General features: G+C 42.6%; 1 protein-coding gene across 1 annotated transcript; it reads left to right on the top strand.

Moving 5' to 3' along the window:
• The first annotated feature begins 140 nt into the window (after positions 1 to 140).
• slc30a1a (solute carrier family 30 member 1a) lies at positions 141 to 5,155 on the top strand. Its single transcript, XM_033649340.2, has 2 exons — positions 141 to 1,515; positions 3,804 to 5,155. Exons 1-2 carry the CDS (start codon positions 942 to 944, stop codon positions 4,703 to 4,705), a joined length of 1,476 nt encoding a protein of 491 aa, XP_033505231.1. The 5' UTR covers positions 141 to 941; the 3' UTR covers positions 4,706 to 5,155.
• The last annotated feature ends 9,987 nt before the right edge of the window (positions 5,156 to 15,142 follow it).

Genomic DNA, 15,142 nt, shown 5'->3' with positions numbered 1-15,142 from the left:
AAATAAAAAAGGTAAGAAAAATAATTGTAAGTCTAATTTTATATGAAGATATAACCACATCTGGTTTTATTTCATTCAAAAAAAAAAAAAAAAGAATATTAAATGTTTTAAGCACATGTACACAACAACAATAAAATTGTAAATATTTTATTTAAGGCAGACTTGAGGCAAAACCCACATACAAACCTATGTTTCACACATTTAAATCAGGCTATACTAGGACACTTAAAAACGTTTTTATTGCATCATCGTCAGTGGTGATAAACATTTTAAATTAATCAATAACAAACAGTGAATGCGGTTGTTAATGGGGCTCCATTAACAAGCGTATCTGAGATCTTAGATGTTTTCTAGCTGACCGATACCCATAGATTTACAGATATATTAATGTAGTCATCGCGAGATTACAGCTGCGGTAAGCGTACGTAGCAACCGCTGTTGTCCACCTACTTGCAAAGAGCAGCAAAATTTCGACCAATTAGATTCAATCATGTGCCCTTTCCACCAATGGGGTTCGTCCTGGGCGTGTCCTCACGATGCCGTGTTCCGTGTGGAAAGTTTACCGGCTCGGGTGCAAAGTTTCAGCCGTCTGCAAACGAGAGCTCGTCGGCAAAGGTTTCTGGAATATGCTGGTGTCGATGACGGTCTGTTCACACGGCTGTTAAAGATCGTCAGACGGATTCATTTTGTCTTTGGTGGTTTTCAGAAGTAGCCGAGTGATGCTGCCGTCGCTGGATAACAGCAGCGTGTGAAGACTCTGTTAGCATCGATCGTATTGTCTCAGGGAGCTCGCTAGCTTAACGTAAGTCGTTAGCTCGGAGCTGTTACACACCGTAGAGCTAGCTAGCTGGTGTCCTAGTGAGCTCGTGAGAAGACACGGGAAAACGTTATTAAACGTTAACTCGAAACTTGACTCAACGAAGGACCGTGAGGAAAGGAAAATGACTTGCGAGCCTAACCGTGCCCGGTTGCTATGCATGCTCTCATTGACTTTTGGGTTTTTCATTGTGGAGGTGGTGGTCAGCCGAATGACTTCATCTCTATCTATGCTGTCGGACTCCTTTCATATGCTGTCGGATGTCATAGCGCTGGTCGTTGCTTTGGTCGCGGTGCGTTTCGCCGAGAAAACCCACTCCACCAACAAGAACACCTTCGGGTGGATCCGGGCGGAAGTGATGGGGGCTCTGGTCAACGCCGTCTTCCTCACGGCGCTGTGCTTCACCATCGTCCTGGAGGCTATCGAGCGGTTCACTGAGCCCCATGAGATCGAGAGTCCACTGGTGGTCGCAGGGGTCGGCGCCGCGGGGCTCCTGGTCAACCTGCTCGGGCTCTGCTTGTTCCACGGGCACGCCGGCGGAGGCCACGGACACTCCCATGGAGGTCACTCTCATGGAAATAAGCACAAGAAGGGTAAAGCCGGCAAGTGCCAGAAGGCTGGGAATGGGTCCTCAGGGGAGGAGACCAACAACTTAGTGGGAAATCACAACAGCCCTGGTGATGCAAGACCTAGAAATGGTAAGTAGGGACAGTATTCAGTAGTGTTTGTGCTTGAAAGTATTGACTCTAACCTGAATTTTCTTCTGTGTCAAAGTGTGTAATTTAAATTTAAAATATACAGTGCTTGTCATTATTAAGTGCCCCAAACCCTGAGTCCAGCCCCATTGTGCCCCACATTGAAGCTGACAGCATGTACCAGACTTTGTACCCATTGTTACCAGTCCAGATTGCGTAACAGTACATGCGTATATCTCCAGTATACCCCGAGGACACCCAGTGTGAGAAACTAATCCTTATTGTTTCGTCTCTGACAGTGACATTTAGACAGATGTGTCTGTAATCAGATATGCATTGGTTTGTTATTCTATCCTTAGAAACGTGGCCACCCTCAGTGACATAAACGGGGAAAAGGTCGGGTTTCAAGCTTTGTAATACTCCCTACTATCAGATGGCTTCTAAATTAAGATATCCAGAAACTTCTCACAGACTCAGCCAATAAGTTCCCGTTTTTGACAAGTTCAAACTTGTAAGTGTGTCTTGTGCCTTACTCTTTACTTGCACTTTATCAGACCTGGACCTGCAAGCATTACCAAAAACAACTCATCATTTTGTCTGTAAGCTGTTGTCAGTTGAGTTTGATGTCTTATTGTTGACAGTGATAACGGACCACCCCCAAAAAGCTTATTTGGGCTTGCCGCTGGTTATTCTATCAGATCACCCATCCTCCTCCTCCCTCAAGGGTTAAACCCATACAGAAGACCATTTCTACCCCCACACTGTAGGGCCCTGCCAGTTTCAATAAGTGGAGGGTACCCCCCCCCCCCAAACTCTTCTGTGCACTGATGGCTGTTACTAGGTCATATATCAGTGTAACCGTGGAGTCGACAGCCACAGCCAAACCATTAGCCGTTGATGAATGACCCGGCGGCGTCCTGGGATGGAGGAGAGCAGCCATTGCTCAGGTGCCATTCCCTCAGTTGCACACGCTACCACGGCTTCTGCAGTTACTAATTGAACATGCCTGATGTGAATTACTGCAGAGTGTTTTGCAGCGTTTAGGATCCCACCTGCTGGGAGTTTTCTCCTCTATAGTCCAGCATGGCTGTCTGGTATGTTTCTGTTGTTTGTAGCCCTGAGCAGTTTCACCACAGACTCCGTCATTCGTTATCTTCCATAGTGAAAGCTGGAGCATTGTTAGCACAAACAAAGTTCACTAATATGTCAACTGAATTGACTGAATTTAAATTGCGCTTTGACACCCTCCTCTCGACTCTGAATGGAGCAGATCCAACGTGTCACCTGATGACAACACGGGCTGAGTTGTGGCTTCTTTGTGTCATGTGTCATACGGACCTGTGCGTTGATCCCAAATGATGTAACAGAGCAATAAAGCAACTGGCTGCCACTGATAGCATCTTCTGGGAATCTCCTTATGGCTGGTGGCTAGTTTGTTGCAGCTTTGTTTTGGCACCATTATGAGCTTATTATTGGGGGTTTGGGGAGAGGGTGGGGGCATCCCCCCGTTAGCTAAATGACTGTAGTTTTTCTGATACCGATAACAGTATCGGAAATGTCTCGGACACTGCCGAAAATGCTGAATCGGTTATTGACAAGTATGTGAGTCTATGCACCGATCAAATACTGAGTAATTTATGAATAAATGTAAGTAGATTTATACCCAAATATAAGAGGAATTGAGTTCTTGTGAATAACCTAGCAGTAGCTGATAGCAAAATGTCGCCTATTTGGCATATTTTACACTGGTAAATCCCACCAGTGAAAAGGCAACATGTACACTATGCAAGGCTTTAGTTTCGTGGGGTGGCACTAGTGATGTCAGTCGTAACATCAGCAATTTTATAAAGCATTTGAAGACGGAACACATGTATTTGCTTCTGTTTTACAGATGGTTTAGTTTGAGCCATGCCATAAAACAATGATAGAAATCAGTCTACATCCATGATATAGGACTAGCAGTATTCCGTCTTTTTTATTTTATTTTTGTTTTGTAACAGTGTAGTATAGGATTGGTACTTGGGATTGAATGAAATGCAAGTTCAGGTATCAGGGAGGAAAAATGCTCAACCCCCCTTTTCGTTCCCCCCCCCCGTTAAGAATTAACAAATTGCCTCCTGCTTATTGTTGTTTTCTTGCTGTAAAAGCAATATTTGTATGTTTGTCACAGTCTCAGAACTGTGTCTGTATCTATTTTGATTGCTGTAGTATCTCAGAGTCAAAGTACAGCTGATTATTAAAGCTTGCTTCGTGTTCTGGTAAATTAAAGTTACCTTTGTTTTTATCTCCAGAAATCAGTTGTAAAGACAGCACAGAGGTGCAGATGAATGGCAACACCCCCTACGAGGAGATGGACCATGACCACGACTCGTCGGCGCAGCTCAACATGCGTGGGGTCTTCCTGCACGTGTTGGGTGACGCCCTTGGCTCTGTCATCGTGGTGGTCAATGCTGTAATATTCACCTTTGTGTGGCAGCCCTGCATAAAAGGCGAGGCATGTGTGAACCCATGTATCAACAGCCACACCACGGATCACCAGCATGTCAATCACACACTGATCGACCTGCTGGAAGGCCCCACTATGTCGGCCATGAAGAGTGCTGGCCCCTGCTGGGTCCTCTACCTGGATCCCACCCTCTGCATCATCATGGTCTGTATCCTGCTGTATACTACTTACCCGCTGCTCAAAGAGTCAGCGCTCATCCTGCTGCAGACTGTGCCCAAGCAGATCAACATGCACCGGCTCAATGAGCGGCTACTAAGTCTAGATGGCGTCCTGGCCATCCACGAGCTGCACATCTGGCAGCTGGCTGGCAGTCGCATCATCGCAACGGCGCACATCAAGTGCCACGACCCCACATCTTACATGGAGGTGGCCAAGCGCATCAAGGACTTCTTCCACGACGAGGGCATCCACGCCACCACCATCCAGCCTGAGTTTGTCACGTTCAGCTCAGAGTCTCGAGACTCCCTCTGCGAGCTCTCCTGTCGGACTCAGTGCGCTCCCAAGCTGTGCTGTGGCTCCGCGGACAAACAGAACGCTGATAAGAAGGCCGGCACTGACTGCAGGGCCGCTGCTGCCTCAGCCCTGGAGGTGATTAGTGAGACCCCAGAGCAGGCTGCAGGCGTTCAGGTGCTCCCTCGGTCAGAGGCTGCGGTTACCATCACTAGGGAGGTGGAGTCGTCTCTGTGAGATGGAGGGGATGGAGCGAAACCAAGGAGAAGCTGGAAAATCACCACATAAGGCTAAAATCATCATGGACGCTGTAATCGTTCTGACCCGTAGCTCTGTCTGGCTGAAACAACCACCCCAACCTCCCCCTCTGTGTTCATGCATTTGAGCCATTTCTTTTCATCTTCCCTCTCTCTGTATACCCATCCCACCCCCTCCCTCCCTTCCAGCCTCCCCTCTGCCACCCGTCCTCTCTCTTGTTGTCTGTTGCCCTGGCAGTATGGTGGCGATGCATGTTGGGGTTCACTGACCTTATCAGCGCGAGCGAGGCCTGCATGTGTGTCCCTCATTAGCACCGTGTTGTGATGTGTCATCTCGTCCCATGGTGTTTCTGTGCCAAAGCTTCTCACTGCAGGACTAAAGGGATCTGAGTGACGTCCTCTCCTCAAAAAAAAAAAAAGGACACAAACACAACACATGCAAGTCAGAGCACACATCACTAGGTTATGTTGTTTAGCCTTGGACCTGTTGGCAAAGAGTCTACCTTTTTTTTTTTGTGTTATTTTGCGTAGGCTTTGAGCAGATCTATTTTCTTACCCTCTGGCCCCACACGGAAGAGTATTGTGTTGCATAATAATTTAATTATTTAAGTTATTAGAAATGATCTATTTCTCTCTGTAGATGCTGTTTGTAATATTTAGTTTGGATGATAGAAACATTTTTTGCAATTTTTCTGTCTTGAGTTTTTCGACAGACTATCTATGCTGTAGTCAGTTTTTTTCAAATGTGACGTTTTATAACGATTTTATTTCTCAAGACTTTTCTCTGGCCTTGACTTTTACTTGCAGTCATTAGTTGGATACAGAAGCCGTATCAACACCTCTCTCACCTTGCCTTTTAAACACAAACACCTGCTGTGGGGTATAGCACTAAGTATAGTAGACACAGTGTAACTGAACCTCTTGCATTGGCACAGTCACCTAATTAAATGTTCATTCATAAATTTGATGCCTTGCAAGCCAGAGAGTGGGGTCTGTCGTGAAGAACTGAGCACTGTACGCCGTTAATGAAACACTATCCTCTGTATGAATCTGTACTGGAAAGCTTTAAGATGATGGCTGTTTATTCTCATTGAAAATCCTCATGAATGTGTTCGGCACCGTGTCACAAACCATGCTGAGGGAGTTTTTTATATTTCAAGGATGTTCTACTATTTGCATGACCAAACTGAGACCTGGTGTTCGACATTCAGGAGCTTGACCAAGAGCTCAAGTTGCTGCTTACCAGTACCTGCTGGTATCCCCCAACATTACTCATAACTGTGTAGGAATGACTCATCATATAGCTTTTCTGTCCACCACCTCGGGCAGCTGAGCAGGCTGTGTTTGCTGAATTGAAGTCCATATGGTGGCCTTTTAAATTGACACATTTTTCCTTCATCACCACGGATATTGTTTAAAGGTGACCTATCGATGTGTTTTCAGATTTCCACTCCTGAGTAAATGTGTATGCAATATAGAAATATGTGCTGGGAAATGTATTTTGATGCGTTCCTTCATTTGTAATGTTCGGTCACTTTTATTCAGTGTCTTTTAAGACTTGAGCTCTCTGTGCAAAATTGAAAACAAAAGTGTTTTTTTAATTTTAGATATGACATGTCGACTGATGTGTTTTTGATATACTATATATCTTATATATCTACAGTACCTGTCCAGTGTGTCATTGTGAAATAAAAAACAATATATGGCTGTTTGGTACAGTTGATGAGCCCAAATTTGTCCTTTGCCTTATTCTTACTTTCTTTAACGTTCTTAGGCAAAATATGTGCTGTTTTTTTTTTTTTAAGATAGAATTTAAAGACACATCTGGGTATGTGTCTGTACACATCTGTATCCAGGGACCCATTGTGTCATAATCTGTCTATGGCTGTAGGATATTTGGAGTTACAATTAGCAGCTATTCACTGTTTAGCATTAATTCATCCCCCCAAAAATATGTGGCTATTAATTATGTACAATTTGTTATTTTCAAGCTTTTTAAAGCTGCCGTTTCATGTTCTAAAGACCTGAGGTCCTCTGAAGGGTCAGAGGGTAACTACTCCTTTATATACAGACGTGCTGGACCATGTAGTGTCTTGTATGATAGAAATTAAATTCTGAAATCAACCCCTAAAAGAGACAGGAAGCCAATGGCGAGAAACTGAAAGTGGGGCAACCTGCAATCTATTTCGTTTTTGAGTGATTCGAGGCACTAGTTTCTAACGGTGTCGATCCAAACTGTGATCTGAAGTTGACTTTTGTCTATTAAATCCACTTTAGCTGAAGAAGTGTGAAGGAAAGTGGAGATTTAGTTGTGAAAAAGCAGAGGGTGTGAGGAGGTCGTCGTAACTTATTTCACTTTCACTTCCTATGTTCCAGTTTCCTGTAAAAGTGCAACTGAAATTAAGATGCATGATTTTCTCTGTTGCAGCTTACGTACTGCTTTGTAAAACACGTCTAGTGAGCAAATATGGGAACTCACAGAATAAATAAACAGGCAGAGGTGAAAGAAGTTCAAGTAAAAGTAGTGATACTCCATTAGAAGTAGTCCTACACTAAAAACGTCACTCAAGGAAAAGCAGCTAAGTATTATCGGCAAAGTTTTGGCATAGTGTTGTATATATCACAGTATTTTTGTTGTAGTTGTGTACTTCTTTATTGTCACCTGACTAATCTACAAAATCCCTTGATCTTGTATTTGTGTCAATAAATGAGTTAAACCTAAAAATTATTTTGCAGTGAAGGAAAAAATATCAACCTGTCATTAATTTAACACTTTAAAACTTGAGCAAATTGGCTTGATTTCTTTTGAAAAGTTGAAGAAGGCAATGAGCAACGAAAGGAAATTAGGGGAAAATTAAATACGAAAATTAGTAAAAAAAAAAAAAAAAAAAAAGAAAGAATTAAAGTTAAAAACAAACTAACAAGGAAATAACCTGGAAAGAGTGCTTAAAAATTACAATAATTCTGAAACACATTTTAAAATATAATGATAATTATTACTATAAATATAGTTTTTTCCTAACTTAATCACAATTCTACTTATTTTTTTGCAGTTTGTGGGACATTTCTTACCAAGTTGCCCATGTTTTTGAAAGAAATCGCACCAATTTGCTCAAAGTTGTATTTTAAAAAATCAAGAAATTAGTTTCTATATCATGAAATAAGACAGTATAATGTACCGCTAGCCCCACTACAATTATGAAAAAGTTGAGTTTAAGAAATTATTTAAACAAGATATGTGCTGAAAATTGGTTAAAATATTCCTACTACATTAAGGGCTCAATTTCTGGCAAGTTTTTTTCTCTGAAGAATGCATCATATTTTAGAGGCAAAATAATCTGCTTAATACACAATGTACCTACAGATAAATGTAGTGGAGTTTAAAGTAAAAATATAGTGGAGTAGAAATGTAAAGTAACATAAAATGGACTTCAAATATTGACTTACCTACAGTACATAAGTAAATAGTTACTTTCCACCTCTGCGGGATTGTGGGAAGTTACCATGACAACCATAACAGTATTAATATGAGTTTTAAGGTATCTTTTTACTGTGTGTTGATAAGTGATAGCCTGCCTCCCAAACTTGCAGAGGGAGTTTAAATCTAATTGTCACTGAAACCACATGAACAAACAGCCAGTATGTAACGCCACACACATGTTGATGTGTAAGACCAGCCGGATGTTTGTGGCTCATGTCCTCTGTCTGACAACAAAACCTCAGCCTGTCTAAACAGTAATGATGGTTAGAGGTAAACCTGAAGTGTGAGTGAGTTGTGGAGTGTCGTGCTGCAATTACATAAGTCCATAATGACAGCGTTTCACAACTCTTCTCCGCGGTGTGAAGATGCAGATACTGGAAGCTGAATGTGTGGCTGAGGGATCAGTGTGGCTGCTGACTGTGTGGCCGATGGAGCGGCCGCCGTCGGCCTGACGGGACTTATGTAAGAGGCCCCGGGGGCATTCCAAAGGCAACAAGCACGGGGCTCTACCCAGCATTCCTCAGTGCTGCCGGGACGCTCTCTCCTCAGCCTCTGTCGCTTTTCATGTGGACAGAAAGAGGGTCAGGCGTGGGGCAGCGCTCTCTGTGTGCTCTTTGTTAAAGTCAGGTGTTCTTTGCACCTTTGCTGCAGCTCATTGTATGCAGGTGGTAAAGTGGGTCTGTGTGCATCCACTGCTGACCCAAGTGTGTACCACTCATTGATTATTGACCCTGGCTGCTTGAAATTAGAAATGCAAAAGCCCATAAAGTGTGATCATGCAGTTCCGTGTGTGGTTTGTTTGTCGAAGCCGTGTTCCCGTAGCTCTGCCTTGCCTTCAGTACTCAGGTTGAGCAGCTCATCAGACAGACAGGTAGAGAGAAGAGGTCATCAGCAGGTTGTTGTATTTGGTACTACTATGGCTACGGCAGCAGATTGAGATGAAGATTCCCCACCAGATCACCCATGACCATACCTCAAGTCCATGTTTAAAGTTTGTGAGATGAAGAATGATTCGTATTGTTTTGAATGTTTACCGCCCATGTGCTTCATCACGGCCTGCAAAAAAATGCCATCCAACCTGAGAAAGCGTGTCAAGGTGTGTAAACATCGGCTTAGTTCCAGATGAATACTTTAAACAAAGTTGTCTCTGCTTGTATTGTTGCAGTTTTTGTGCTATGTTTGGTCAAAGGACTGTTTATGGACTTGCCGGCAAAGTTGTCATGCAATGTTAGAAATGTTTCCACTCAATGTTTTCACTGTTGCCTTGAGATAAACACAGTACTTTGAAAACTTAGGGTTTTTTTTAACAGCAAGTGCTCTAGTACTTAAACTCAAGTAATTATTTGACTCAGCAACTTTCACTTGTATTTGAGTAATATTTGACCAGGAGTATCTATAGCTTGACTCACGTAATAAAGTCGTGTACTTTGTGCATCACTGCCACTGATAACAGCAATGGCAACGGCCTCCAATGTGGAGAGGCCAGCACTGTCATTAAAATGGCTTCACAAAAGAATACAAAACAATCAGTCGTATGTCAACGTGTGATTCAACTTTTAGTGATAAAAAAGGCGATCAGTGTTGTGGCTCCGGAAGAGCTCAAGATGATTTGCTGGCTGTAGGTGGCTCTAGCAAGTCATTTAACAACTAAGTGGAACAGATTGGTACATGTCTGAAGTCAGTGTCACTGGGGCATGCCGCTGCCAGAGATAAAAAGATGTGGCAAATCAACTCCAACTGGCAGTGTCCCAAAATGTACAACACCGGGCATGAAAAGTCATGTGAGACAGAGTTTGGGCTATTCCAAGGTGTGTTCACAAGTTGGTTTATTTGTTGCTGACCTTTACAGCAATTCACAGAAAGCACAAAGCAGGAAGGCATTATTACACATACCAAATACTCACCAAAATGTGCCATTTTCAGCATTAAAGTTGTTAGCTTGGAGATTTTAATTGTCGTTTCCTGTGGTGAAGGGGATTTAGAAATTTAGAAAAGTGAGAATGCTGGCTGAAATTAGCACCCCAATCTACCCCTAACCCTATGACTTGCCCACCATACCTACACATCAGTTCACTCCTTGGACCGAAAGCATAAGTCCCACAAAACTGCTAGGTTAGCGGATGGCTAGCTATTAAGTATTAAGTTAAAATAGAGGCAGCTAAGGGGAGGGTAAGGGTAATGGGAAGACTACATCTTGTTACTCATGCTAATGCAAAGTTAGCAACTAAAGGCGGTTAAGGTGAGGATAAGGTTAATGTGAAGGCTACATCTTGTTACTTAAGTTAATTCTAAGTGAGCAATTAGCTACCATTAGCTATGAAGAATTATGTTAAATTAGAAGTGGTTAAGGTTAGGATAAAGGTAATGGAAAGGCTTATGTTGTTACTATGCTAATGCTAAGTTAGCGATTATGTAGCCTTGAAGTGTTACATTAAAAGACAGGTGGTTAAGGTTAGCATAAGGGTAATGGCAAGGCTACATCTTGTTACTCATGCTAATGCTAAGTTAGCGATTAGCTACCATTAGCTATGAAAAATTACATTAAAATAGAGGTGGTTAAGTTTACAATAAGAGTAATGTTAAGGCTACACCTCGTTACTAATGCTTATTCTAAGTTAGCGATTAGCTATGAAGAATTACATTAAAATAGAGGTAGTTAAGGTGAGGATAAGGGTAGTGGGGAGGGTCACATCTCATTACTTACAAAGTGAACCATGTCTTAAAGTATTATGAATTTTAAAGTGGATTATTGCGACATTTTGTCTCATATCACTACAGTGTAGCATTGTAGCAGGGTTCACATGACCACTACGTTGGTGGGTTTGTCTTGTACTAGTGGTGGACGCGGTTTGTAGGAGCTTATCATGTACGCCACAAATGGATTTTGTCTGCAGCTCTTCATGTCTCCCCCAGTGGCAGGCCTACAGCCACAGTCTACATCTGGTGAGTCAGACTAATGTGGCTTTGACTAATTCTTCGCTCTAAACAGTTGCCCGGCAACCAGCTGAGGTTCCAGTAAGTAGCTAGGCCTAATGGTTCCAGCCAAGAAACGGTCTGGCGCATAAACTGCTGTAAAATGTTTTTACACCTTCATAAACAAACAAGATTTAAGCTGTTAATTAGTCAGCGTTAGAGGTGCTGGTAGGATGATTCTGTTACCTGCAGACAGAGCCAGGTCAGCTGTTTCACCCTGTTTCATGTCTTTAAACTAAGCTAAGCTAAGCAAATTCCAAATTGATTTCAGACACAGTTTGTCTGTTGTCCTGTTTAAAAGGGGGAGTGAAACAGTGACAGTGAGTGCTGTAGCTGCATCAGTGACCTCTGAGCTTTGTTTAAGAGAGAGAAAGTCCACTGTGTCGTATAGTCCCATTTATAGACGACAGACTGGGGTTTCACTGCTGCTGAGGTCAATTCATTCTCACTGCTGTCAGTACAGGAGCCTAAACTCTTACATTGATCTAAACCAACACCACAACCAAATGTAGGCTAGTTAAAACATGCTGGAATATGTTTTAGTTTGGATTTCTCTTGGTATATATAATGTAATATGTTATTGTCAGATTGACACGTGACCAGGAGCTTTGAGGTCTGACCAAATGCTGGCTGGTCCTTTTCAGGTTTTCTTTCAGCGAAACAAATACAGAAATACTGAACTGAAACACAGACTTGTGGGCCCAAAAGTAGAACTCTGACCTTTTAACCATCTAATGTGGAAAAAGCTCCACTGGACAATCTGGTTTTGTGTGCGTCAATCAGTGTGTAGGCTGAAAACATGAACTGATGTCTCAGATGATTTTAATGGATTTAAATGAGGACGAGGCACAAAGCTTGTTTCACTTCCTTTGTGCTGCACTTTCTCAACAGTACTTTCATTTCCGTTATTCAGTGTGGGGCTTTTTATTTCTCCACAGTAGAGTGGCTCTATGGATGGCAATTGGGCAACAACTATTAATTGAGTGGCCAGTTTTTTTTTTACAGGTGTTCATGTTCACCAGAGGATGAATGAATAAATTAAATGTCTCAGTGACTATTGAATGCATTGCCATAAATTCAAGTACAAAAATGAATGTCCTTTTCAAGATGAATTACAATAACCTTGGTAATCCATGCATGATTACTAAATACCTGCAAAACTACCGATATTCCCATCAGCTTCAGCTGTACAAGGGAAACCTGAGGCAGTAGAGTAATGAGTAGGCTACATAGTTTAAAACAGGGAGATCCAAATTCCTGGCTCACAGAGTGAAAAATTGAGAATTTCCCCAGACTTTCCTACAGGACCGTCCTCTCCCACACTCCTCTCAGAGACCTTAATCTGACCACATGGCAGTTTGTCGCCACAAAAGACCTGTCTGTCTCTGAGAGAGAGAGATTAGGAGGGCTGGAATGTTAACTAGCTCTCTGGTGATGGTAATGATGATGATCAGCGGTGGGGAAGTCCTTAAATCCTTTATGTAACTAAAATAGAAACACCATTATGGAGCCTTACTCCAATGCAAGTACATTTTAAAGACTTTGTTAAAGGTCCAGTGTGAAGTTTTTAGGGGGATTTATTGGCAGAAACGGAAAATGATATTCACCTGTTTTCATTAGTTTATAATCACCTGAAAATAAGAATAGTGTTTTCATGTCCGTAGAATGAGGCATATCTATATACAGAGAGGGTCCTTTTCCACAGAGTCCCCCATTTTGTTCTACAGTAGTCCAGAACAGACAAACCAAACCAAACACTAGCTCACCAATCACCAGAAGAAATGTTGGCACTTCTGCAAACCATGAATATGATAGATTATGTTGCAGATACACTGAAATGTTATGTTGAAAGTTTATGTTTCAACAATGCTGTAGTTAACATGTGGTTAGGCACAAAAACCACTTGTTTAGGAAAAGATCATATTTTGGCTTAAAAAACCCAGTTGTGGGGCACAATCCCCGCTGGAAAAATGGCAATGTCTCAGTAAAAAACAACCACTTTTTCATGGCACCACCCCCAGTGGAAAAATAGCAATGGGTCACTAACAACACCAACAATTGTTGTCTAAAAAACCACTAGAAACACAACCAATACTGTTGCTTGATGGTCTCAAACAGTGGTATGCAGTTGGGTGCAATGTAATCTATTCATGGTTTGCAGAAACATACAATGCTGACATTTTCTTCTAGTGACTGGGCTGACTGGCTCTAGATAGGCACATTTGCATTTTTGCACTTTTGCATATTTGTGTTTTTGCGTCAACCACTGTTTTCCAAGTTTCAGCTGGTTACAATCTGCAACATCACAGCTAGATACCACTATATCCTACACACTAGACCTTTAAGTAGAAATCAGCAATTATCACCATCAAAATGTGTCAGTTTAGAACAGTTAAATGAACCATATTGTACCTGTAGATGTTAAAGCACCAGTCAGTAAAACTTGGAGGATGTAAAAACTATGTGGGTATTGTAAAACTATAATACAGGAAGCTTAATACACTTTAGCTGGAGCTATATTTTTAATGAACACACTAGGTAGCATGGGAACAAGGCAAACAGTACACTCACGAGAACAAGCGAGGTATCCTAGTCTCATAGGTTTCACTGCAAACTGCGTTACCGTATAACACTTAGCTGGCAGTAGTCCTTGCGGTATGTTCAACACAGGTGACATGAGGCAACGCAACAGTCCCTTATATGTCAGGCCCAGACAAACCAAACTGACACCAAAGAACTAGTGGGCACCAAGCCTGACTGTTGCGCCAACTCACATCGCCTGTGTCTCAGCCAAGAAATTGCACTTGAACACACCGCAAAGAGTCCATCCAATGGCCAACTAGCACGTACATTCTGCGCCTGTGTGAGAGGAAATAACTCTCTACACCAGCAGGCGGCAGTAGTCTACCGGTATATTCATCATTTGAAAACAAGAAACTGGATGACTGACAGGACCAGGGCTTGACGCTAACTTTTTTCTCAAGGAGCACGTGCTCCTAAGTTGAAAAAGTAAGGAGCGCACAAAGAACTTTAGGGGCACAATGTAAATTGATCAAATAATGTGTTTTCCGTAATAAACGTGATACAAATAGACATTTACAAGCAAAATTATTTAATGAATTTGTATACAAAATGTACAGAAAGGTAAAATCATCAAGTTTTGAAAAAATATTGCAATTTAATTTTGTCTTTAATGTGATCTTATATATATTATCTTTGCAATATGATTATCTTATAGCCTATAATGTTCAGTGTTTCCTCATCCTTCAATTGGGACCCATGGTACAATACCAGTGAAAGTATCATGGTTCTGAGGCAGATGTGCCTTTTGTCATGTATAAAAAGATAAATCACTTTTCTATAATACATCACTGATATTTCAGTGGAATAAATTACTTATTGACTTATTCGTACTCGTACTCGTCGTCCTCGTCGTCCTCCACTTATCCGGGTCCGGGTCGCGGGGGCAGCAGCCTCAGCAAAGAAGCCCAGACAGTCCTCTCCCCAGCCACTTCCGTCAGCTCTTCCGCGGGAACCCCGAGGCGTTCCCAGGCCAGCCGGGTGATGTAATCCCTCCAGCGTGTTCTGGGGCGGCCCCGAGGTCTCCTCCTGGTTGGACATGCCCGAAACACCTCCCAAGGGAGGCGTCCGGAAGGCATCCTTACCAGATGCCTGAACCACCTCAACTGGCTCCTCTCGATGTGGAGGAGCAGCGGCTCTACTCCGAGTCCCTCCCGGATGTCTGAGCTCCTCACCCTATCCCTAAGGCTGAGCCCAGCCACCCTGTGGAGGAAACTCATTTCGGCCACTTGTACTCGCAATCTCATTCTTTCGGTCACTACCCAGAGCTCGTGACCATAGGTGAGGGTTGGAACGTAGATCGACCGGTAAATTGAGAGCTTCGCTTTCTGGCTAAGTTCCCTCTTCACCACAACGGACCGGTTAAGCGCCTGCATCACTGCT

Source organism: Epinephelus lanceolatus, chromosome 13, assembly GCF_041903045.1.
Source record: "Epinephelus lanceolatus isolate andai-2023 chromosome 13, ASM4190304v1, whole genome shotgun sequence".
Taxonomy (NCBI): domain Eukaryota; kingdom Metazoa; phylum Chordata; class Actinopteri; order Perciformes; family Serranidae; genus Epinephelus; species Epinephelus lanceolatus.
Note: the sequence above shows the minus strand (reverse complement) of the source record. Positions and strands in the feature narration are given on the sequence as shown.

Coding starts and splice junctions, on each gene's coding strand:
- slc30a1a (XM_033649340.2), top strand. CDS start 942: ATGACTTGCGAGCCTAACCGTGCCCGGTTGCTATGCATGCTCTCATTG. Junction 1,516..3,803: donor TGATGCAAGACCTAGAAATG/GTAAGTAGGGAC, acceptor TTTTATCTCCAG/AAATCAGTTGTAAAGACAGC.